Genomic DNA, 22,610 nt, shown 5'->3' with positions numbered 1-22,610 from the left:
CACAGGCTTTAAGTACTGTAGGTTTCAATTAACATTCACCTCTTTGAGCAGCTTCTGACAAAACGCACTTCAAATGTTGTCTTTGCTGTCAGAAACGCGCGCGGACAATGGCTGGACGCTGGGTTTAAAATAAGCAGCGCGTACGGGGGGGTCTTTCACCTGCTAAGGAGACTGTCATTATCTGCAGGCAGAAGATTACTATCATGCCTAGAGATAATTGAGTCCTGCAAGTTGTCATAACACGGCTTCAAAGTGAGGGGAAATGTGAGTTTGTTTTTAACTGATTTTACATTTGTAATGAAGCTGATAAGCCTTGAAGAATTGCTTAATTGCTATATTGTTGTAGATCATTATTTCAGCCTATAATTCATGCCAAATTGTCGTCAAATGAGCGGTGCTATTAGAAACCTTTGCTGACTTCATGCAAATAAAATGAATAGTTAACGCTTTTAAATGTTTTCATCAGTTTGAGTGACAGAACACATTTTAGAATAAGCTGACTTATAGTTGGACTGTACGAGATGAGAGTTATGTTTGCTCTGAGTAATTTTCTAAAGGGGGGAAACCATCAGTCTTTACGCAGACGAACGTGTCGATTTGGGAGTATCAGTGATCTTACTGAAATTGGATATTACAGCCTAGAAAACAGAGGGGGCAAATGGAAAACAGAGAGAGGCATGATGCATACCTCGGCCTTTTTTCTTTTAAAGCGACACTGAATCTCCGTGTCCAATCCATTACCGGAGGATGAAATTCAAAGTCAGAAATCTCGCTTGATGAGAAATAAATTAGTTGCATCACATGCTGTGCGTGGAGGGCATTTACAAACACATATTTGTCAAATCAATTAGTTTCCATTGCACCATGTTGGGGTAATAATTCATACAGTGATAGGCAGTAGTGGACTCTAGTGCTGTGCATGTGACGTATGAGTATTTTAAGTTTATGCTACTTTGTACTTCAACTCTACTACATTTCAGAGGGGATATTGTACTTTTTACTCCAATACATATACCCGACTGCTGGAGCTAGTTACTTTGAAGATTAAGACTTTGCATGTAAAATATTTGATCAATTTATGAAGTGTGATGCACTGTTATAGATTAAGCAACAATACAGGCCTGTAAAATCAGCTCCACCGTGACAGTATAAATGCTTCTTACACGATGATGGCTCAGTAATAATATTGCAGTAATACAGGCCTAAACCACAACCTGAGAAGTGCAGTTTTGCATAATGAGTACTTTTATTACTGATATTTTACGAACATTTAGCTTCTAATACTTCTATTTTAATTAAGTAACATTTTTGAATGCTTGATTTTTATTTGTAATGAGGAATTTTTATACTCTGTTATTGTTACTTTTTTACTTCTTCCACCAACTGGATGTACTTGCCAAACGCAATGTAAAGAAAAAAACACAACTGTATATGTGAGTCTGTAGAACAGAAGAGTGTTCAGAGTGAACTTATACACTTTATTGTATTTTTTATATCACTTTAATATTATTTGATAGAAAAGTGAGTATACAGTGACGTGTTATTGTGCTCAATATATATTTTTGTTTTTATCAGTAGTAAAATCCATGTAAGTTATACTTATACATTTTTAAATATTAAAATGAATTTATTAAACAGTTATTACTATATTATTAATACGACTTACTTTCTACTGACACAGTTTAAATGTTTTAAAAGTTGTGCTGAGGGTTTCATGGTATAGCCTAATAGTTTTGATGTGTTACTGAAAACTGAATAAGTATGACATGTGGGAATACAAAACATCAGAAAAAATAAGTCAGTATACTTGATGGTGTTTCGTTCTGTATTATATTGTCAAATCCTTGCGTTCATTGACAACGTCACGTTATGTTGCGCGAGAGTAGAGAATGTGAATTTCTAGTATCCTCTTATATTTCTGGTCCACATAACTAGTAATACATCTAAATGTCTAATGAAGTCCATTACAATTAATTTGCCCAGCCTCCTTATAAAAACATGTAGTCTGATTTTGTTTGTTGTCATGGCTGATTTGCAAACACACACTTGCCTCAAACTATTTCCCAGTAATGAGTGTAACTGTGGCTAATTGAAAAATACAGTTAGGCTGTCAGAAACAATAGACTTTAGTGTTTTCCTACTTTGACCAATCAGTTGAGACTTGTTTACTTGTTTATAGTGAAAGTATGAAAGAGAGGAAGGAAGTATATTTCTGAGGCTGTGTGTGTGACAGCTTAAATTTATGGGGCATGGAAGTCTCGGTTAATACATACAGTGTATGCCCTAAAGATGAACCATTAATTAGACGGTGAATGGTGAGCATGTGTTTATATCTATTCTATAAACCGACGGGCAAAAAAAAATCTTTTAAAGATTTTTATGAGGGAAAAATCTTGTGGCTGAATGGCTTAATTTATGTCAACTAAAAGGGAGCCTTGTATGAGCAGGTAAACACACTCTGAAAAATCTCACTCTGTGATATTAAGAGTACATCAGAATCCAGGACGTACTGCAAAAAGTATTTACTTTTAATCAAGCTTTAGCCACCACACGTTTACACAGCTAGACCTACATGAGAAATGCAGCTAAACACAGAGTTGACACTGAGGGGTGGGATTACTCTTTTTACAGCATGTAGCATCCTTTGTCTTCCAGTAGGGGGCATATTTGATGCACAGCAGGATGCTAAATGTGTCAAGTTGGATCATATTCAGTTATTACCAGTCATTATGTAAGTCTGAGCATGATAAAATACAGCCTTGGTAACAGGCTATTCTATCAGCTGTGCTGAGACAATGAAGAAATGCAATGGGTATCCACGTTTCCTTTATTACTGAAATGTGTTTATGTATGTAAAACAGCATAACACATAAAGACCATTTCTCTGTGCAAATACATTTGGTACTTTAACAACACCCACAGATTCTCATAAAAACCAACAACATTTTCTAGGTCCTCTGAAATAAATACAATATGCTTACATTAGTCAAAGGTACCCCGTTACTTGTGTCAAATAAGAGGGTGAAAGTGCATCATCTAAAAGTTGGGAAAAGGCTGAGTAGGATGATTGAAGCAAGCGTGGGAATCAGATTGAGTGGGGTTATATTTAAGAATCATATTGAACTGTTTGGGTTTTTTTTTTTGTTTTTTTTTTTGCGTTTTCCCCCCATGAGCGGTGAGGTAGGGATACTATGAGTGTGCAAGGGAAATAAGTGCTTGGATTTTTTAAAAAAAACCAAACAAAAACACTTTGGTGTCCGAATTGAATTCCTCTCAACACTTAAATGCTGACAAGAGGGTCAGGGAGCCAGAGCATAACGCAGGAGTGCAATTCACATGCTCCATGGACCACAACACGTTTGTCAATGCAAGGGTTTGCCATAGTCAAGAATGTTGTATTATAAATAAATAATTATATATATTGTAGCAACAATGAAACATACAGAATTCACCAACGGTTCACAGTAATATTCATATTACATTTTCCCAGAACAGGCCCTTGAGTTGCAGCTTTTTTGATTTCAATGTGTTGTCTGAAGCTGATTTCACTAAAAAGTTAATTCAGTGTTTGTTATGGTACAGACTCACAATGTAGATAATCCAAATTATATTATGTTTTGCTTGGTAAAGTTGAATATTTGAATTGTGCAGGTACTGGCTGTATAGTATATCACTGTAATCTCAGCCACACAGCTGATGGGGCTCTTTCCAGAGATAATTATCACTCCTGACAATCTCAGAGGGGCCAGAAAGACACCAAATGTATCCTTTTATGAGTTGTTCACTGTGTCTGACCTGTCAAGATACAGTTACATTAGATTCTCACATGTGGCTTTTGAAGGAAGCCGAAGAGTTAACTTGGACTTGGAAGCAGCTGAAGGTGGACTTTAGCCTGGATTACCTGTTAAAACACATTTAGACACCCATATCTTTCCCAACCTTTCTTCAAAGCCAGTTGCAAAGACCCACATTTTTCATAAGTATAAAAAGGTGCCGGGCGGGAGGCAGCTCCATGTTGGAAACCCTGTTTTCAACTTCCGACGTGTAAATGATGTGACAGAAAGAGGAAATCCCTGCCGACACCGCAGCTGGATGCTGTCTGTTACAGGGGGGCCCGTGCATGATTTTGATCATGATTGCAGTGACGTTTGCTTCATTCAGCAACGAGGTGAGGCACACAAGTCAAAGAAACACATTGTCCCTTCAATTAAAAAAAAAAAAGAAAGTAAAAACAAAAAACATGGCCTTGACCTTTCAGTAGCCTAACATGCGCAAAAGTAGCCAAACACAGGGTCAAAATCACAAGCTATCACTTTGTATCCCTATGAGCTTTGCCAGATAGAAAAACCTGGAAGAGGTGCAGTTTTCATTGTGACAGAGGAAACAGTGCCATCCTGTAGGACGAGTTAAAGCACAAGGATAAGGAAGGTCTTCAAGACAGGCTGATCACACCTAACCTGTAACCACTCACCAGCTCTTTAGTACTCGTGGACTATTTACAGTTTGGATTGTGGACACGACTTATTTGTAATGGAGGCCCATCACCTGAAAACTCAGAAGTGAACATTTGCCAAATATCTGTACAATACAATAGTGCTTTGTTGAGATATAAGAGTGAATCATCATGGACAGTTATCATACAGTGAGTTGCAGAGTGGTATATGCATATTATTTATCAGGATAGGGTGGGGAGGGTGTCAAACCCTGGAAATAAGCACTTCACATTCAGTCATCAAGCCAATCACAGCTTTACCCAACATCAAGTGGTCCATGTCTTGGACAAGTTCACTCATCAGGACACCCAGTCAACTGGGCCCACTCCGATTTCAAGTGGAGGAAAAGATTATCAAGGATCATGTTGGTGTCGGCCTATTGCTCCAAACAGCAGGAAGGCCTTTGGGTGTTTGCTATACTGATAAAAGGCCATTTAGGACGATATTTATACCTAGAAAAAGTAAAGGGAGCAGGAGTATCAGTTGCCAGTATATGTACATAACCACACACCCACAGTACAACATCTCCATCAATAGTCACAGCCAGCAGCCTATCAGGCGTTTCTCCGGGAGTTACTGGTGGCGGATGAGCGGCCTGTCTCATGGTCTGGTCTGTATTTGAGCCAGCAGATCAACCATGTGACGACCACCGAGAACATGGCCAGGATGCTGGCTACCGACAAGCAAATGGGTCCCGCGGGCGAGGGAGGAATGCTGTGACTATGCACAAAGATCAGGCCCATGAAGAGCAACACCAGCATGGACAGAAAGGAGAAGATCACGCACACGCAGCCGGTGGTCAGTGCCACTCTCTTGCAGCTCTGACAGCTGTCGTAGCGCACTGAGTCCTGGGAGAGGGTCGTGGCCGTAGACACGGTGGTGGACGGAGTCGCCTGGCTGGTGCTGGATGTCCCCGACGCCTCCTCCCGGCGGAGGGCGACGAGAGCCGGGTGCAGCGGGGGAGGGTACGGCGGCAAAGCGTCCTGAGGCAGGGGGTCCGAATCGATGTAGAGCGGAAAATCCTCCGTCACCTTGGTGTTGTTGGGCAGGTTCTGTATCCGATAATCCGGCACCGGAGTCCGGTGGCGACAGACGGGGCAGCTGATGCGCCATGGCCGCTCCTCCCGGAGGTGAAGCGTGTTCAGGCACTCCTCGCAGAACGTGTGCAGGCACTCTAGGATCTTAGGAGCCCGGCGGTCAAGGTCGAAATAATTGTAACAGATTTTGCATTCGTACTCCTCGTAGGGAAACGCCGAGGAGGCCTCGCCGGGGGGTTCCGCTCCGTTTGATGCCAAATCTACCTCTGCCATGTCATCTTTCGCCATTCACATTCTCCGGTGAACACAAAGGGAGCTGGCGGACAGATGCTGATGACGGCGCACGTCTCTCCTCCTCGCCCCCTCCTCTCCTCCCTGTTCATTGAAACGCCATCATCCCCGCAGACATTGTTGATGTGTTTTTATAATCCCCACAGCGTCCTTTATGAAGAGCGGGGCGCCTGCTTCTCTAGTCTGAATGATCGGGATCCCGGTTAAATATTAAAAAGCTCTCGTTTCGTGTTCGGCTGTGTGGGAACGGATGATGTAATGGTGGTGACTCCGATGCTAGGGCTCATCCATCCAGAGAGTCCGAGCATCCCACAAACAGAGAGAGAGAGAGAGAGAGAGAGAGAGAGAGAGAGAGAGAGAGAGAGAGAGAGAGAGGAGAGAGAGAGAGGCGGCGGTGTGTCGCCTCAGAGTCCAGTTAAAGAGAAAGAGAGAGAATATGTGTGTAGGTGTGTGTGTGTGTGTGTGTGTGTGTGTGTGTGTGTGTGTGTGTGTGTGTGTGTGTGGTCCAGGTATTCCTCATGTTGTGGGGACATAAATCTATAAATCTGTTTACACAGTCATGTTGTGGGGACTCTCTTTCCTCATGGGAACAAAAAGCAAGTCCCTTTAACGTAAATCATTCATTTTAGGGTGAAGACTTGGTTTAAAGTTAAGGTAACGTTAGAGTTATGTTAAAGGGGACCTATTGTGCTCATTTCCAGCTCTTTATTTTTTTCTGGGACTCCACCAGAGTAGCTTTGCATGATTCACAGTTCAAAAAACTACAGAAAAAAAATATTATACTTGCCATATATTCAGCCCCTCAGTTCAGCCTCTGTCTCTTAAGGCAGTCTTAGCTCCTGTTTCTTTAAGCCCTCCCTCCAGATGAGCCTGCTCTGTTCTGATTGGCCAGTCGTATCAGAGTTGTGTTAAGTTTCTGATGATGAAAACCCAACATTTCCCCTGCTTTACTGTTTCATATCAAAAGCTTTTAAATGACTAAATAAAGGGAGACTGTTATTGTGAAGAATTTACAGAATATTAAACATGTTCCTCACTGAATTAGCAGCGCTTTGTTAGCAGCATTAAAAACCAGTCGCCACAAGGTATGGAGATATATTTGGAGCTCTTTGTTCAGCAGATCAGTTAGAAATAATGCAGGGAGGAAAAGTACAAGCAGAAACAGCCACAGTGATGATGATGTTTGATGAAGAGCTGCAGACGACCAGCACACCTCCAACAGGTAAACAACTTATTTTACTTTGCCCTGCTGTGAGATAGAAAAACACTCACAGCGTGCCAGCTCGACTTGAGTAATGGCTCAGCATGACTACCCCCAAAACAATGGAAAACACCATAATGTTAGCAAAGCAGAGCAGTGAACTTGAAGCAGATGACCATATAAAGAAATCTGTCACAAGCCAACATTGGCTCAGGCTGAAAGTAGAAAAAAACATTGGAAACCGCGCGTTCAGAGCAGTCTGAAGCTGGTGCTTTTTGCTCACAAGGTTTACTTCTACATACCTCATTATTTGACACTTTGGCCACATTTAGTATGAACATCTGACATTGTAACATTATATATATATATATATATATATATATATATATATATATATATATATATATATATATATATATATATATATATATATATATATATATATATATGACTGAAAATAAGGAAAAGCATAATAGGTCCACTTTAAGGTTAGGGTTAGGAATGTGGTGGTTATGGTTAAGGTTAGGATAAGTGTCCAGGAAATGAATGTGAGGCAACGAAATGTCATTTGAAGTGATGGAAACACGACTGTTTGTGTGTGTGTGTGTGTGTGTTGCTGTTGTTGTTTTTTTCAGTCCTCTTGCTGTGTGGGGACCAGCTATGACAGCCACGCAATTACATAGCCTACACAATGCTAGACAATAGAATGCACTAATTTGGTCAACTGGGGGCGTCAATTCACTGTTTCCTGTAACAAAGTGCATCTTAACTCAGACAATGTGCCACCAAAACTTCCATTTAAACATGCTTTGTCTTGCATTACAAGGGAAAGAACAGAACAGTGACAGTAAACTATATTATAAAATTTGATAATGGAAGGGGCTTTGATTTCTCAACCATGTAAGAGTGTGGAGGCTCCAGACATCTCAGCATGGTGCTGTAGAAAAACATATATTTTACGGAGGCTTGCAATTTGACAATCCCCTATTTGTTACTTGTTCACTGCAACAACTTGAAGGTACTTTTAAACACAAGTTTCATTACTGCCTTTCGGTTATCTAAAATATCTTTATATTAAGTTTTACATCAAGTAAAAATCACTGAGACTGGACTATCAATTTTTTTGTAATAGTCAAAAGCTACATAGCTATAATGCACATTATTGTTTGTTTACATGTTATGATAAATATCCTGTGATTCATTTCTCTAAAAGTTATATCACCTGCTTGATAAATCAATGCTTGCTGACATGACAAGTGCTGAGTGGATCAATTGTTAGTTTCAGGCCCTGGAGAGAGAATACAGTGGAGGGAAATATAGTTCTGAATCAGGGGGTCACATAACAGTCCCCATACACATAAAGCATCACATGCCAGAAACCCAGGCAGGAATCTTGACCTTTTATGAAATTATGCTTATATAACTGTCTGGGAGACATAATAGTGGTGGGAGTTGATCCCTGTGTTGTCATTGTTATATACTGGCTAATTTGGGCAATTTGTGTCTCATTTTTTCCAGCACATTCAAGAACCTGCTGAAAGACTCCACTTTGAGGATCACTAGACTGAATGATGCCTAGAGAGAGCTTTAAGTAGATCAACATGTACTGTATATCTGCTCAGAGATGGTCTAAATGTTGCAGCTTTGAAATTACTTTAAGCAATTAGCGAACAATTACTGGATCTCTGTCAGTGGGAGATTGATAACAGCCCTGTAACAACAGGAACAAGCCTAAAGCCTATGACATCCAGCTGATGATGATAAGGGAGGATCATGCAGTCTCTTATTTTACTCGAAACATGTACCTATATTTTTTTAAAACAAGCTAATAAAATAAAATAAATGGAATAAAAATTAAAAATTAAAAATCTAAATTCCATCATGCCCCATTTCTCTCTCACCCACATACACACATATGTATGGACACTAAGTCTTTCTCATGCATGTACTGTATTTTGGCACATGATTGGCAAGCAAATGAGGAACAACGAATTACTGAATCAGAGGACTATGATATACATGATTTGAGGAATTTTTTTTTTCAAAATGTTCAAAATACTGACAATTTATTGCCTCCTACTTCTTCCCAGACTGCTCCCAACCTTTCAGCCTTATTAGGCTCTATTCTGTCATTTATCAATATCTTTGTCGTGTTTTAATCCCACATCAACCTGGTTTTGGACCACGGGACTGTCTACTTACCTTCTAGGTCTTTTATTACATCACTGAGTTCAGTTCTCAGTAATGTAAATACACAAACTCCACAAACGCCCCTTGCTATCATGGATGGCCAGTGCAATAAATCCTCCTTCCACTTGCTATAAATACTTGTGTGAACCATTTCAGTATAAAGGTCGGGCAAACGTTTACCAATGAAGACTATCGGTCTGGCCCCTTCTAGCCCCGCCCCCTCGCCTACACCTGTGACACACAGCAGCCGCACCTGCTCTGCACCCTTCCCTTGTGATGCGCCCCGCCTGGGCGAATATCACCTTACATTACCTATCCTGCTTACGAAAATCCACATCAAGCTGCACTGCTGCCTCATTCACCTGACATGCTGGAGCTGTTGGCTTACCTCCATGGCCCGGAGCTTGTGGCCGGGTTCCAGAGACGATGCGGACTCTTCCTTGTCGAAGCCGCGCATCACAGCCAAGGGATGACGCGCGCTCCGGCAACCCCGGACCATACTGACAAACCATGTGGACAGCTGAAGACGAGATGGGACCACCAGGACAACAATTCAAACTATAAATACAAGGGAAATGGATGTACCGCTGGTGTAAGTGTTTTTCTGCAAAAAAAAACTGGTTATCTCAGTGTAAGTGAACTGAAACTTAAAAATTAAATTTAATCAAAATAAGAAACCAAAACGTCTGCTAGACTGAGATAGCCTGTTTGCATTTGATTCCCACAACATTAGTGAATAATTTAGAGGACTGAATGGACTTTTTTTATATGAAAGCCCAGCTTTGCCCTTTTTTTTTAGCTATAACACTGACGTCAAAGTTTTTACATATAGGAAGTAAGAGTAAACCACACAAATTTGAGAATTTACTAAAATGAAGGTTTAGATTTATCATAGATTGTGCATACCAAACTCTGACTGGCTTTTCCCGTTTGTTAAGCTGTTTGTGTCAGCCCCCAGATCCTCATCTGCACAATGACAAGTTGTTTACATTCTTCTCTGTCTCCCTTTTCTTGGACAGGCTATTAAAGTGAGGAGGATCACAGTCCTCCTAAGACTTTCTGTCTTAGGAACTTCCGATCATGATCATAGATCATGTAAATGGAGCACCTAAAGAGTGTCTTTAAACATGGTCTCTGCTCTATCGATTTTGACCGTTCTTCTTTTCAAGTGCCTCTTCTTAGTCCCATAACTTCATGAAAGTGCACTACTAAATTGCTTGACTACTCCTTTAGAGTTGGATCTTGATACTTAACAAAGACAATGACCATAATAACAATAGCTATTTTGTATTTGTTCATGTGCTTAAATCAGCTGAGTAAAGACAAACTATAGGTTTTGAATTGCAGACTCAAAATGTGAGGAAAGAGCTGCAAAGATGATCTGGATGTGTCAGCAAGATTAGCTGGGATATCTAAATGATACCTGATACCATGGTTGCAAAACTGAGTACACCCCTTTACAATATCACTAAAATGTTAAATGATTCGAAATTGTATCATGTTATAATTATTGTAGTGTTTTTAGGGTGAAGTGTAGGGTATTTGATCCTATTTGCAATTAGAAACAGATTAGATTTCCTGAACAAGGTTATAAAAGAACCTGTCAGCACATCAACTTTCTCCATTAAGGTCTGGATTGTGTCTAATGAAACATGGCTTCACATGGTAAGGAATTGCCTGAACAAGTAAGAAACCCATACTACCCATACTACAAATAACAGAAAGCACAGTGGCCATCCTCAAAAAATGACAATACGCACAATTTGCTATTTATGCAACCTTGTACTGAAAAACAGACGAGCAAGAGCTTCTGACTTGGCACAAGGATTATGTGTGGAAATTGGTGTTTCAGTGTCTGCTCAGACAGTGGACAGAAGGACATTCCATGAAGTCAACCTCTACAGACGAAGTCCAAGAAGAAAACCATTGCTCACAAAATGGCACAAAACTGCAATATTAAACTTTGCCAAAGAACATGAAAAGAAGTCTGATGAATATTGGCAGCACATTCTCTGGTCAGATGAAACTTGTTTGGATCAGATAGGGTTCAGCATGTTTGGCGTGGACCTGGCCAGGACTACCACAGTGACTGCATAGTGCTGACCATGAAACATGGAGGTGGGAGTGTGCTGATATGGGGCTGCGTGAGTGCAAAAGGTGTAGGGGAGATAACATTTATAGATGGCACTATGAATGCAAATTCATATACCCAAATATTGAATGAAAAGATGACTCCCAGGTTGGCAGGAGAGGAATTTTCCAACATGACAATGATCCAAAACACACTGTAAAAATCACAAAAGAAAGAAAGAGATTTTAAAGAAGAAAAAAGTGAAAACTATGATCTGGCCCAGTATGGCCCTGACCTGAATCCAATAGAACACCTTTAGAGTATTTTCTCATTAATGAAGCGTGTGCTTAATTTTGTTGCAGTTTGTTCTTAAATATAGACCTTTGATTATAGATTAATTAGTCAAACATTCTGTTTTTCAAGTGAATTGGCTGAATTCTTCTTGGGAATTGTCTAAAAACAAATAAAATTGTATTAATTGAAGGGATTTGTAAATACTCAACATTTTAGTGATATTGACAAGGGGTGTACTCAGTTTTGTTATATACTGTATCTCGTGTTCATAGGTGTTTATTCTGTACAGGGCTGCACCAGGCCTCAGTATGAAGTCAGGAACTGGCTGCTGCACTTCCTCTTCCTGTTCTCGGCCAGCCTGGGGCATGAAGTCTTCTACATCACCTGTCTGCCCTGCATACACTGGAACCTGGACCCCTTCCTCTGCCGTCGCCTTGTCAACATGTGGACTGTGAGTCACAGCGACATAGAAAGTGTGTGTGTGTGTGTGTACATGTCAGTCAGACCACCTCAGCATGCTCTTGCGCCAGACTCCGGTCTAATGTCCATCAGTTACACAATGCCACCTCTCTTCTCTCTGCAGTTCCGTCTCTCTCTTCACCTTTCAACCTCCTTTCATCCTTCACTCCCTCCAGTGACCTGTCTATGACACCACCATGTCCATATATCCCCAGGCCTGGGGCCACCGGGGCCAGGCTGACCGGGGCCCCTGACATGATGAGAGGCCACACATAAGGACACATCAGTGGAAAAAGACTGCTTGGATCTCCCCTTTAGATGTTTGTTCTGACAGAATCTAGCGCAATACAAGAGACCCTCAAAACATGTCAAACTTGTTCCCAGAAGGAGTGTATTTGACACTTCCAGAGACACACAGACAGACACAGACAGCCATAAGCCCTCACTCCTGCAGAGTGTGTGACGGGCAGTTTGTTTTTGTGCCCTTTGTGTCCCCGCCCCGAGCGCTTGGTGGGTGCCCTGTGTCTGAACCCCTTGTTTGGCCCCCCCAGGGGTAGAGATAGCATTCTTCTGGCATCTTGGCTGCACCAGGCCCCTGTGTGAACTCCTCTCAAACACACATAAACACCAATACACACACATGCACGCACTCCCCATTTCGCCTGCTAAACACACTCATTCCCCTCCCTCCAGTTAGACATTACCAGCTTTACCCCATGTTCTCCTCCCCCTAGTCTACCAACAGAGTGTTTTATTGGCCTCATCAGCACTCTGAGCTTTCTCTCTCTGGACCAGCCATTTGGTCTGTCAGCCCTCGGGGCTCATCACCCCGCACTTCTAACTTCCAACAGCACCCTGCCATTGTGCTGGTGGAGTTATCTAAGGTTCATGGGGGGCTCTCTCCTCTCTCCTGTCTATCTTTCTCACACACACACACACACACACACACACACACACACACACACATACAACTCACGCCAACGATTGAAGGGCACCCATGCAAATTAAGACTTGTATGCATGAGCAAACGCATTACAGGCCCATGAATGACACACACTCATTCACATACACATACACAGACACACACACACATACACGCTTACCCTTGTGTCCTTCACTACCCTCTGTTGGCTTTACTTGCAAAGTGACTTTGGTTGACTTAGAAAACAATGACTGTCATTAACCATATGGTCATGAATTACATTGCCCTGTTATATGGTATTACTGTAGTGCAGCGTTATGCTAATCATACACCTACCTGTGCTGTTTGGAATATCAGGACTCTCAGGTTATACTTTTACATAATGACACATAGGTCATACACTAAGAGATGGATATTTGGAGAATGTTTAGAGAGAAACTAAGCATTGAGTTCAGGAATATTGGTGTGTTGGTACAAATAAACTGGGGTACGTGTCAGGTTTTACCGGCGTAATTACAACTTTTTTTAATGTATTTTTGGCATTTTTGCCTTTTTATTTAATCCTTGAAAGTGTAGAGAGAGATAGAGAGGCATGGGTAGAGAGAGGGATTAGCCTTATTATGCTACATGTTCATAATACTTTCAAATAAGCAGAAAAAAATATTAACAAAGCTTAGACTATAAATAAGGTGAAAGACTGTATTTATCAGAAAAAAGCTGCTCCACTCTAACAGAACCTCTACAAAACTGTGCATGTATGTAAATGAGTGTGTGTCATTATTCTGGAAAAAAGAAATCTCTATAAAAGAACACAAGAGGATTGTAAGTCAATGAGCAGGTCAGCAAAGACTGAGCACAACTTTAAAACTGGACCCAGAAGAACAAGAGATTCTGCTGCCTAATTAAGGCTATCTCAGTAAATTGCAGAAACTATGCTGCGGGGATTTGGGATATTGGCTTAACACTCATATTATGGAGGAACTTCTTGGTTTAGCAGGGCTGGCGGCAGTATGACTCCCAAAATACCCATTTGCAGTTGATGAGTTCCACAGTCACTAAAGTTAAAGTAGTTGCTCTGTAATTTAAATGGTAAATGGTAAATGGACTGTACTTGTATAGCGCCTTTCTGGTCTTCCAACCACTCAAAGCGCTTTTACACTACAAATCACATTCACCCATTCACACACATTCACACACTGATGGCACAGCCACCAGGAGCAATTTGGAGTTAAGTGCAAAATAATCCTTATTATGTGTAAATATTATCAACAGTGTATGAGAGTAGAATTCTAACTCTATTTTTTAGTCACTTAGAGGTCACTTAGTTCAGTTTTTTTTTACCTGGCCTGTGTGATGCATCACAAATATGAACTAGTAACCAAACCCTTTCATGTCACTATAGGAAAAAAACAAACGTGTGTGTGTGCATGGGTGTGTGTTCTCCACACAAACAGTGACCTGTGCAATAGCCCCTCTTTCCTACACACACACTCTCGCTCACTCCACATGATCCACATGTTGACAGATCAAAGTCCAAAGCCACACTAGCCTGGGATCAATACACTTATTCATAAGAAAACATGCACACATACACACTCCAGTGGGTGTGTGTGTATGTGCATTGTGTGTGTTGACCTGACTTTAACTCTTCCCTTAATGTGACCAGACTGTCCCTGGGCCTGGCCTTTGATGTAACTGGTACAAAGACACCAATGAGAGGCTGGCGCAGTGGCTTTACTAGAGGCAGTTGAATATGATGTTTGTGTTAATGGTGAGTGCAGGGGGGCAGGGTGGGGGTATCATATCATGCAAGCACTTGAGCTGGTGGGCAGCTGCATTGTTCGAAGGCAGAGGATGGAACATAGTAGATGATGCACACAGTACGGCTTGTTGTATGAATACACAGTTGTGGTGAGTGGATGGGGTCAGACGTGCTTAATGGGTTCAGCATTGTGTGTCATCTGTTTATTGTCCACTTCATGGTACCAATTATTCACTTTTCTTGTGTGTAGGTACAGTGTAGTGTAGGTAGATGCAAATATTTGAATAAGTGTTACATTGGTGAGGTGGAAAAGAGAGGTTTAGCTTTTGGAATGAACAAGGCACTTATTGTGGAAAAGAAAAAACTCATTCTCTTCATTTTCATTATCTTCTTACACTGGCCAAACGTATGTGGACATTTGGTTTGGGGCTATTTAGGCAACTTAGTTCCAAGGTAATATAAGGATGATTAATACTACTCTCCTGTAAAAGTATAGAGCTAGAGCAGGGAGTTGATTAGCTTACATTAGCAAAAAGACTGGAGGCAGATGGAAACAGCTAGCCTGGCTCTCTCCAATAGTGTTAAATTCACCTTCTAGCTCCTCTAAGTTCACAAATTAACTCATTGTTTGTTAAAGCCATATACACAAACAGAAATATAAAATATAAATGGTTGTACAGGGGGCTACATGTTATAACTATTTCTCCAGGAAGTTCTCCAAGAAGTGGTTAAGGTCAAAAATTTAAATTTAAATTGTTTAATATAATAATATAATATATAATTTGGTTTATGACCAAATAGCATACATGTAAAAACTGAGATTACAATCAGCCTCAGCTTTACTTAGAATGCTAACACACTAAACTAAGTTGTTGAACCTCTATCTGCTAGAAATCAACAGGATAGCATTGTCATTGTGAGCATGTTAGCATGCTGACTTTAGCATTTAGTTAACTGCAGCCTCGTAAAGCTGCTAGCATGGCTGTAGACTGTAGACTAGCTAGTTATGTTTCTGTTTGTGTATATAAATAGATACTTTTTTTATCCCGAGGGAAATTACGAAATATAGATGAAACAAACAAAATGCAATGAATATGAACTTTAGAGCTGCTGTTATGTCTGTTTTTGTTGTTCTAAACTAAGTGTTTTTGCTCCAGCTCTGTATGCACAGACATGAGAGTGGAAGGCCTAACAAGCTTTTAATAACTCTTGGCAAGAGTGCAAGTAGCAAATTTCTGAAAATGTCAAACTATTCCTATAAGGGAAATCTTAATGCTATAACAGATGATGATATTTTAGACAGAACACACAGCCCTAGCCTCAACCCCATCATGCAACACCTTTGGGAGCCAGGCCTTATTGCCCATCGCTGCCTGACCTCACTAATACTATTGTGGCTGAAGGGGAGCAAATCTCTGCAGCCATGTTCCAAACTCTTGTGGAAAGCCTGAAACCAGGAGTGGAGTCCATGGTTTTGGAATTACATGTTTAATGTTCAGGTGTCTCCATGCTTTTGGGCTTGAATTTCAATCTCTGCCTCTTTCACTTTCCTCTCTCTCTGTCTGCAAGCCTCTCTGTCTCTTTTTCTACAAGTTGCTGCAGTAAGAGTGGGTCAGTGGACCTACTTTTATATCTCATTTGCCATGGAAACAAGCATTTCCTGATTGCAGTGTCAGTAGAGATGGTAATAACAACCTCTCTATTCTCTCCCTTAAACACACACATTAGTGTCCTGCTCCCTCTCTCTGCACTGCCTCCTTGCTCCTTGCTAAGACAGCCATTCATTAAATATACAAGGCAGAGCTTTAAATAAACCTGGAGCTGGAGCAGGCTGCCCCTTCCGAGGGTCGCTGGGGATCTCATGAAAGAGAATAGGCAGCACATTTGGCAGGACACACACACCCCCATACCTATACACCTCCCCACACGTACACCTTACACTGACTGTGTCATTGTGTCAAGAGCCCTCTATCCAACTGAAGACGCTGTGTCAGCAAACCCTGCCTTCTTCAATTCTCAGTTTCTTACAATAGATTCTGTTACCGTATGAGTGCAGAATCTGCACTTTATACCAGGGTGGGTCTCCACTCTTGTGCATTTTTTTTCTTATTTTTTTATTGAGTGGGAATGGTGATTACTTATTCATAAGAGTGTGTGGTTAGTTTTAGAACATAGCTTAACCAGGATTTTACTTCCTCTACTCATTATTTTATTATCATCTTCTTCCATCTCTAATTTCTGCTTTTTGCTGCACTCTACAGTGCTCTTCTGTTTCACTTTTTATTATATAATTGTTATGACGCTGTAGACTGTTTTTTATAGCAGTATAGATGATAAATTAATACTGTATGAAGCCAACTATATTGGGAAACAAGAAAATATCCCACCGGGATGGTTAAATTACTTAGACAGAATCTCTCAGGTTCTTTACCTTTAGAGTGCTAGATCAGATAGATCTAGTTGCTAGCCATAGATTTGATCTTCTATTTAAATCCTCTATATTCTTTAATCAAGGCTCAGTGTTGCACTAGAGAGTTACAATACAAAAAAGACTGCTCTTAAAGAAGCACCTATCCTTTCCCTTTCCTCAGTTGGTGATGTACATCGGCCAGGTAATGAAGGATGTGCTAAAGCTGCCTCGCCCTTGCTCACCCCCTGTGGTCAAGCTTGAGACACGTGTCGATGCTGAATACGGGCTGCCCTCCACCCACGCCATGGCTGCCACCGCCATCTTCTTCACACTTTTACTAAGCGCCCCCTCCAGGATACAGGTAAGCATCACTAGTAGCTGTTATTAAATTCTTTGCTGTTGGGAGACTGTGATCAGGTGACCAAAGTCTCATACATAGGTCTTGTGATGCCACCTGAACCTGCTTGATTTGCTAAAGTAGACAGTAAAATACAATCAGAAAAGAAAGTCAGTGGAACCTTTGAGGTTAGATTATTAGCCACGGTAACAGTTTGGCTTTATGAATGGTAACATCAGTCTGTTGGTCTGTCAGTCAGTCTGTCCAGCACAGACTGAAATGTCTCAACAACTATCGGACGGATTGCCATGAAATCTTGTACAGACATTCCCATGGTCCACCAGGAGGTCAAAGTGTTCACTTATCCTTTGAAAAATGTTATCTACGAAATTGATTAGCACAGACATTCATGGTTGCCAAAGAATTAACTGTATCCTAATGACTAATGACAGATGTTTTATCTGATGACGCCTCCATGAGGTTGGCATTTGTGGTTTCCATTTGAAATGTCTCGACTAGTGGATGGATTGAAATGAAATTTGGTATAAGCATCCATTTCCTCCTCAGGATGAATCATAATCAGTTTAGTGATGCCCCAACTTTTAATCTAATGCCATCATCAGGTCAACATTTTAATTGTCTGCAAAACTAATGACATTCCCATCAACTTCAGCTGTACTTTATGTTTAGTTCTGGTTAGCAAATGCTAACCTGCTAAAGTAAGGTGGTGGAGTATTATATCTGCTGAACAGGTACAGTAACATTGTCATTGTGAGCATATTAGCATACTGCATTTACATAAAAGCAAATCTTTGCCTCACAGAGCCTCTAGCATGGCTGTAGAGACTTAATCTTGTTATCATGATTTTGCTCAATAATAATAATAATAATAATAATAATAATGATAGAGGTTGGTGGGATACTTGCAGACACAGAAACATGATGAGTAACAACACCCTAAGTCTAAGTGAGCTCTTACCTGTCAGGAAAATTAGATCAAGTGGCTGCACTCCAACTTGTTCTTGATGAGTAACTCTAATTTTATTGCTGAAATTGTAATAGTAATTGGTTACACCGCTCATTACTATGAAAATGATATTACCGCCACCGCTGACTGCAAATGATGTACCTCTCCCTCATTAGAGCTTCTGCCTTCTGAGGCCAAGTGGATGTTGAACTATAATTCTGACACTGTGTATCTCATTAGTGGTGCTATTTAACTGCCATTGGATTTTATTGATTCCTTTAGATTAGTAGGGCACCAATCCATGTTAACTTGGTCAAGCCAATTGAGCTGCTTCTCTCAAATCAAAGTAACACTGGGAGCCTGTGGATGGCAACTTGCTCACTGGTAGCTGAGTGGAAAGAGGGGAGTGGCCCCGCTGTCCATCACTAAGTCCTGACTGAGCTGTTGGACAATGGGCAGGGAGGGGCGGGGCCAGCAGTCACCATCAGTCACCATCAGCCATACCCGTTGAGCTGCTGTTTGGTCTTCTGATGGACTCAACTGAGTCAATGACTGTCAGTTCACGTCTCCACCTCCCTCCTCCTCCTCCCGACTCTTCCCCTCTTCATGTCTCCTACTCTACTGCCAAGTCAATAAAACACTCAGTGGCTCAATCATAGGCTGTCTTAATCAAGCTCTGTGTTTTAATGAAGAACTGAGTGACTGCTGAATCCTTCAGTCAGTAGTTTACAGGCTTTGCAGCTGTCAGGGCTGATTTGTGGTTGGATCATTTCAGCTATTTGCTGTCACATTTTCTTACAGCGCTCTTCTCAAGGTCAGAGAAATCATCTCAACAACCCGAGACACCCGCGTACAGTAGAGCACTTACATTTGGTCTGAAATTCCTCAAGGATTCCCCTGAAAGAAAAGAGAACGCATAGCTACAGATGAGTAGTGGGCTGTTTTGCAGAGTGTCCTGAATAGCCACAAGGCCTCGGGGCAACTCACCCGGTTCCCGGAGCAGGTCAGAGGTCACGACAGTCAATCACAGAGTGACCCCCTCCTGTCCCCGGCATCCTTTGTGGCCATTCAAAAAAAAACTCTCTTCATGAACTACCAGTGAATAGGCTTCCAGCTGCAAAAGACAGGAAAAGACACAGGAAAAAAGGCAGGGGGTGGCACAGGAGGGGAGGGTGGAGGAGGTGAATGAATACACAAGGCCTCTCTTCTTACTGTTATTGAAATGGAGGGGGGAACAAAACCTGCGGCCATAGGTAAAGGAGGGAGGGCAGAGAGAGGATGGAGACAGTAGAGGAATAAAGGAGCAGTGACTTGATGACGGGCAGTACGTCAAGCTGCCAGAGTGCACAACTGGCAGAGAGAAGACTTACATGTCGCCTTTTTAAGAGGATTGACGAATGGATAATTTGATCACAAACTAACAGGAAAAAGAAAAGGATGGGTGAAGGAAGGTTAAAAAAAAAAAAAAGTAGAGGACGACTGTTGGGCCTGCATGAAGGAATGTTAGGAATTTGAGGCACATGTGACGTACAACATTCCACTTTCACGGAGTTCATCTTTTTATCACTTAATCAAGGAGGGATGTTTGTCATTGTGTGTGTGTGTGTGTGTGTGTGTGTGAGGTACTTACATATCAGTCACTGATCAAAAGTATGTTTTTGTGTCTCAGTTCCAGTTCGAGGTGGGTCTGCTGCTGGCTGTGACGCTGTCGTCGTTGGTGTGTCTGAGCCGCCTTTACACTGGCATGCATTCAGTTTTGGTGAGCTAGTCCCTCCACACACACACACACACACACACATTACAGCATAAAACATTCAAGCTCAACGCAGGATTCATTATTCATATCTGTGTCTAGTTAAACTGTCTGGTGGAGGCTTTGACCCAGAAGTCTTGATTCAGCAGGCACTTTATGTTGCTCTTCCTTTCACTGGAAAATCCTGACACCATAATAGTGAGTTACTTCTAATTAATTTTGTTAAAGCACACATTTATCAGGGCATCTTCACCATTAAACACTGCTTTAGGAGACAAACTGACCATGATTTATGCAGGAAATATTATATAATGCACAGAACGTTTCTGGCAAAGCCCGTCCTCAGCATGCTTACTGTTAGACACATGCAAGTGGCGTCATATGTAGACATTAGTTGGATTAGCTAACAAAATACATCTGGTGTATGAAATCAATAGGACCAGGAATAGCCCTTTTAAAAAATCTCAATAGCAACACAAGGATATAACAAAACCCAAAGTTTCCCTGTGAATCTTCACAAAATTAATTCATAATTTAAATCATTATGTGTAAAAGTATGCAAAAAAAAAATCAATCCAAAAAGCTTTCCTCTGGAGCAACAGTGTGTTTCTATTCCCTCCATGTTCTGGCATATTAACCACCTCCATTTCTATAAATCTGATCCCATTAAAATGCTGACTGCAGATTTCATGTCTATGTTGTGAATAGCACATTTATGTTAACAAATTGTTGTTCTAGTGCCCTTTTGGTTTTACCAACATAAATGAAATTGCATGGACACCTTAAAATATAAACAACACGTGGATGTGCAAATGTGTTCTCTTTGATCAGAGATGCAATGATGACATGGGAAATTACCATTTGGAATATTAATGGAAAAAAACTCTTTTTTCTGTTCTGTACAGACAAATTGGATTTAACAAAATAATCTCTCAGATTGGGAAACCTCTTATGATGAAACATAAAAGGCATGACCCACCTGGGGATCACTCGATAGAATGTGCCAGTGATTTTCTTTCCTTTTTTTTAAACAAATTTTTAATATCACCAGAGATGGAGCTGTAAGTGTTAACAAAAGTGGTACCCTGGAACGAAGGCCTTATATTTGGAGATAATAACACTCTGTGTTACGAACTCTTTGAAAGGCTAAATCAATGAGCATATCTCTGTAACCTCTGTCCTGAAACTATCCACATTAATGCTTTACATGAACATTAAAGGACCCCTGGGTATCATAGGTGCGTCTAGCGCTGAGGGACTGACTGTAGGGTAGTGACTTCCCCTGCACAGTGACCAGACTTCAACAAATCACTGTGCCTGGCGAAGAAATAGTCCAGCACATAAGCTGTGAAACAGCCACCTGTAGTTTTACCCTTTTATTTTATGTTTTAAACAAACTATAATGTATTAATGTTTAACCTTCAGGCATTTCCAGGTGGATTCTGTTACCTTTTAAATAGAGCCAGGCTCGTTGTTTATAATTGAATAGACAAATATTGGAGTTGTATCGATTTTTTCATCTAACTTTTAGCAAGAGAGAAAATAAGCATATTTCCTAAAATGTTTAACTATTGCTTTAACTGTTCCTGATGAAATACTGTCGTTCTGTTTTCAGGATGTGATCTGCGGCGCTTTGATCTCAGCCGTCCTTATGTTTCTCACATACCCCTACTGGGAAACTTTCGACCATTTCCAGCTCACCAGCCGCATCTCCCCCATCGTGGCGTTGGTACTGCCCCTCTTCCTCAGCTACACGTATCCAGAGCTGGACCATTACAGCACCACCCGGGCAGACACCACCACTATCCTAGGTGTAGGGGCCGGGTGCTCTATTGGATACTGGGTAAACGAGCAGCTGGGACAGACATTTGAGCCCCAAGGGGTGTTGCCTGTACCTCTACCCACACTGACCTTAAATGTACTGGCATCAGGCGCCACCCGCTTCCTTTTGGGAGTCTTAGTATTGGTGGGAACTCGGCAGGTGGTGAAAACAGTGAGTCTGCAGGTGTTGTATTCTTGGTACAAAGTGCCAAATAATGACCAGAGTGCCAGGAGGAGGAAAGAGATTGAAGTGCCGTACAAGTTTGCCACATATATAGCTGTTGGACTTGTTAACTCTATACTGGTCAATAGGGTCTTCATTTTACTGGGGCTACTATGACCTATTAACACAAGACTGATGTATGGTAATCTGAATTTGCAATGACAAAAATGTACCTCATATTTATTTCAAATGATCTTTTATACACGTGTCATTGCTTTTATACAAGGAGCTCCCGCTGGGAATGATTCACAGGAGGGTACTTGTGACTGACCTGTAAGCAAAGTATTCATGTAGCAATAAAGATTTTATGACTCAATTCTCAGTTTGCTCATTTTCTAAATTGCTTTGAAGCATTTTTTTAGCACTTTCTCATTGCAAA

The 22,610-nt window shown here is 41.1% G+C and overlaps 2 protein-coding genes across 2 annotated transcripts; one reads left to right on the top strand and one right to left on the bottom strand.

Annotated features, from left to right (window-relative positions):
* Positions 1–2,831: 2,831 nt before the first annotated feature.
* LOC121899125 (E3 ubiquitin-protein ligase rnf152-B) lies at positions 2,832–6,120 on the bottom strand. The gene has a single exon (XM_042414752.1). It carries the CDS (start codon positions 5,816–5,818, stop codon positions 5,048–5,050), a length of 771 nt encoding a protein of 256 aa, XP_042270686.1. The 5' UTR covers positions 5,819–6,120; the 3' UTR covers positions 2,832–5,047.
* A 3,277-nt stretch (positions 6,121–9,397) lies between these two features.
* On the top strand, positions 9,398–22,547 carry sgpp2 (sphingosine-1-phosphate phosphatase 2). Its single transcript, XM_042414129.1, has 5 exons — positions 9,398–9,804; positions 11,867–12,028; positions 17,312–17,491; positions 20,104–20,193; positions 21,803–22,547. Exons 1-5 carry the CDS (start codon positions 9,580–9,582, stop codon positions 22,346–22,348), a joined length of 1,203 nt encoding a protein of 400 aa, XP_042270063.1. The 5' UTR covers positions 9,398–9,579; the 3' UTR covers positions 22,349–22,547.
* Positions 22,548–22,610: the final 63 nt, after the last annotated feature.

This window comes from Thunnus maccoyii, chromosome 6 (genome assembly GCF_910596095.1).
Source record: "Thunnus maccoyii chromosome 6, fThuMac1.1, whole genome shotgun sequence".
NCBI classification, from domain to species: Eukaryota; Metazoa; Chordata; class Actinopteri; order Scombriformes; family Scombridae; genus Thunnus; species Thunnus maccoyii.
This window is presented reverse-complemented; position numbering and strand designations above follow the sequence as displayed.